The sequence below is a fragment of the Haplochromis burtoni genome, unplaced genomic scaffold, assembly GCF_018398535.1.
Source record: "Haplochromis burtoni strain Fernald_Lab_line unplaced genomic scaffold, NCSU_Asbu1 Contig_9, whole genome shotgun sequence".
In the NCBI taxonomy this organism is placed as follows: domain Eukaryota; kingdom Metazoa; phylum Chordata; class Actinopteri; order Cichliformes; family Cichlidae; genus Haplochromis; species Haplochromis burtoni.
Genome location: NW_024582370.1, coordinates 2,817,476 through 2,821,507, shown reverse-complemented (window position 1 = coordinate 2,821,507; position 4,032 = coordinate 2,817,476). Strand labels below are relative to the sequence as shown.

General features: G+C 36.6%; 1 protein-coding gene across 1 annotated transcript in view; it reads left to right on the top strand.

The window, feature by feature from the left end:
* The window catches only part of fam3a (FAM3 metabolism regulating signaling molecule A), a 6,015-nt gene extending 4,030 nt beyond the window's left edge, over positions 1 to 1,985 (top strand). The window contains exon 10 of the mRNA XM_005914791.3: positions 103 to 1,985. Within this exon, the coding sequence (XP_005914853.1) occupies positions 103 to 201 (99 nt within the window). The 3' untranslated portion in view covers positions 202 to 1,985. The remainder of the gene's footprint in view (positions 1 to 102) is intronic.
* The last annotated feature ends 2,047 nt before the right edge of the window (positions 1,986 to 4,032 follow it).

Here is a 4,032-nt window from a genome sequence, read left to right as displayed (position 1 = left end):
TGTTCAGCACTCTGTGTACAATTATTCAGCAGCTACTGTGCTATAGGAACCTGATCCCAGTCTGTTTTGCTGACATCATTTATATTTGTCTTTCCCCCTTAGCGTATGAAAAACAGTAAAAGCAGCAACAAATATGAAGGCTGGCCCGAGTCACTGGAGATGGATGGCTGTATTCCTCTGCGGCCACCACTGGAAAGTTAACTCTGCCTGGTACCCCTCATATGCATTGCAACAGAACCTGGAGGAACTGTCAGAAGGTCCAGGAACTGCTTAATGGGTGACAAAATTCAAGCTCTGGACCACAAATAACTTTTTTATTTGTCCTCTCATGGCAGAGGCATGAGCTCAGTGCAAAGATCGTCTTGACTTGATATATTTAAAGTTGCTGAAACCTGCTGTAGAGGATTTCTGATTTAAGCTTTGTGAGCCACTTTTGAGCTGAAGTAATGCTTTGGAATCAAGTAAGATTATGTTAGGCTGTGGGAAACTTCAAAGTCCAACTCAGTGTTTCCATTATGAAAATTACTGCACCTGAGAAGAACAAAAAGATATGGAAAAGTTAGTAGATCGAGGCAGCCCTATACTCTCACTATGCAAATGTATAGAGCTTTTGGACTTACGCAATTCCTCTGCTTCCGCTCTCACATGAAACAGTTTTTACACAGCTTTGATGAGAGGATGAAGACTAATTATCTTGTTGGTTATAAAAACCAATGGACAAGTATGGATTATAGAAAGAGCTATCAGGTGAACTTAGTTGTCCTCCAAGTTTTATGTCCACATATATAAGGCTAAACTTGTGGTTTCCTTTAAGTTTCTATAAATGTATTTTTTTCCGTTACAATAACAAAATCAATTGATAATAATAATGTTGACTGATAATGAATGTTCTGCTAGGGTTATGAGTGTGATGGCAGATGGAGAAAAGAGAGAGTGAGCAGAGATAAAATGCACAGGCTTTAGGGCTGGGTAAATGCACACACACACACACACTCACACACACACACGCAATGTGTATGATACTTATCAGGGAAAAGAACGTGCTGCCAGCTAGGCTGCAAACTTGCCAATGACTTAATTCATAGTGCCCTCTGTACATATTTTCTTACATTTCTTTTCCAGTAAGGCACCGCTTTTTTGACATTTACGGTGTGATTTATTCACTTCAGTCATCACCCAGGTATACTTTCCCTGAGCGCTGGAAAAAAATCTTACAGGAAACACTGCAAGTGTCAGATAACCAAAGTGTAACAGTGATGAGTGGATGAATACAGCTAGAGTAGGTCTTCCAAAGCCATTGTTGGAAATAGGTACATTTCTCTCTCTTCAGGACTGCCTATAGGTTTGTTTTGTTTTTTGTACTTGAGCAACAGCATAGATAAGTGTTTAATACTATGATGTAGAAAAAAAATAAACATCTAAGTTAGTGGTTTCATGCTGGAAACCCTAATTCAGAGTAGAAAGAAAAACTGGGTCTGTGGACGTATTTTATATTTCATACTTTAATATGTTTTTGTTGTGTAATGTCAAATTCATTAGTAATAGTGCTTAGCTGCCATTGTTTCCGTAGAACTTGATGTACACTAGTTGTTGCTCATCACAAGTTTACAGTTTTGTTTTTTCGTCTGTTTTTTTCTTTTTAAAATTAGTCTTTGTCATTGTCCTTTAATAAAACTATTTATTTTTAAATACTTAAACAGAAAGCAAACTATTTGTGTGGGTTCATCACAACACTGCCAGTGGTTCTGAAGCTGTCCCAGGCCTGCAGGCATCTTTACACTCTTTGCTTTGCTTAAAGATTATTGGTATGGTTATTGATTGTTGGTTTTTTTTTTCTTTCTTTTTATGTTGAACGGATTAATTTTGCTTCTTGAAAGTCTAATATATATATATAAAGTGTAAAGACCTAGTTCTTCTCTATCGCTCTGTATGGTTAAGTCTGTTTCAGTCGCCTTTCTGAATTAGGTTGTGCTACCAAAGTGTAATTTTTTTTTCTACAAAAGATTACAGTCTGTGCTTTTGTTGTGACGACAATGATGATGAATAAAGTATGTTCTAATATCAGTGTGTTGGTTTTTTTTCCCCCGTGGGCCCTAATATTGAGTCATCTGCCATGCTTGGAGAAATTCACCAGAGGGCGACAAAAGGCAAAGTCTCACTGGGGTTACTCAGTTCATCCTGCTCAAGGCATTTGCTTCACTAAGCATACGCTCTGCTGGGGATAAAAGCTTCGGACTGAATGCACCGTTTCTGCTTTGACAGGGAGTTCAGTGACAGCAAAGAATCGCGATGGTCGTTGAATCGGTACACTGTAGCGTAGTAATGTCAAACACGATCAATTTCATTGTTTCATTGAAATGTGTTATGAGGCATTCAAGTCGTGGGAGAAAAATCGTGAATTCGCAATATGCGTTATTTGACGTTCAAAGGCACAAACTGGGGTTGAAAACCTGAGGTAGAAGAGCAAATCTGCACCCCAAATGCCTGACTTCTATCTTTTAGAATTAGACTGGGAATTGTTTTCACTGTCACAAAAGTAGAACTAAATTTAGTGCTGGATAGAGACCGGAAAGACTTTTTGCTCTCGTGGAAATCTTGTCATTAGCGTCATACCTTGCAAGAAAAACAGTATAACATGGATGTATATGCATGCATGTGTCCATATGCAGTTAAACGAGTAGTATAAACTAATTTTTATATTCCAGTATTGCATTAAAATAAATTTTGAGGTACTTGAGCGTTTCTCTTTAATAGTAAGTATTTATATTAAAAGTTACTTTGCGCTTGTGTGTGTTGTGGATGTGCAATATCGTACTTCTTATCTGATAGTTAGAAGTTTCTATTTTAATTTATATGGATAATGTGGTGAATTGTTACAGAACAGAGAATGAAAGCTATAGTTAAAATCAGCTTCACCTTAACCAACTAATTGCAATGAAAGCATGAATAATGTGATGCAGGCGTGTCAAAAGACTCCAATCCGACCCCAATAAAAACGTTGGAAAACACGAGAAAGGCATAAATTATGGACTTTTAACTGTATTTTCATATAAGTTTTACAGAATTATCTTTACTGATAAAGACCAAGCGTTTGCTCATTCTTGCTACACCAAATTCATAAAGCAATACATTATTTTTTACGACAGAGATAGAAATAGAAATTTATAGAACTATCTGGGGTTTCGGGGGGGTGGGGGGCTTGACACTGTTAGTTCATACGGTTAAGGCCAACGAGTAGTGCTGACACTTTTTTTCTTTTCTTTTTTTTTTAACTATAGCAGCATTTATATATCATAAAGGGGAAAAAGCTGTCATGTTCTGTTGAAACTGTGCTTCTTTTTCTTATATAAAGACATCCTAATGATTCAAAGTGGGATGTACGAGGTAACGTGAGTTAGTCATTTCTGATCTAATGTATCAAATGAAAGTATAACATGCACATGATTTATTTAGAGTTTTCAGCTTTGTAAGTTTTTATTATTTTACCTCTATTCATGCTTTTGGTTTTAAACTTCAGATTTTTAATTGAGAAATTTCTTGTAGTTCTACTGAATACTTCTTCCACGAAAAGCTAACATACTTCATACCGTGTACATTATAACATACCATAATAGACCCATTTCTGTAATATACTTACATATCTATATTCTTGCTAATATATATTGTAATATATCTATATCACGGCTAAAGCACTTCTGGATGGATGCAAACTGCATTTCGTTGCCCTGTACCTGTGCATGTGCAATGACAATAAAGTTGAATTCTATTCTATTCTATTCAAACACACATATAAACATAGTGTTTGAATTATTATTATTTTTTACAATAGTATATAGATTTATGCAGCCGTGTCTCTGTCAGTCACACATAATGTTTCAATTGCCTTTGCAAGACCGCTGAAAACCCTGCTTCCTCCCTTGAAACAGATTTTTTACGACGAGCATTTGAATGCATCACCATATCCACACGATAAACTGCGGACATAAACACGCGGCGTATCGCCCTCTAGTGGCGTAGTAAGCTAACTGTCGG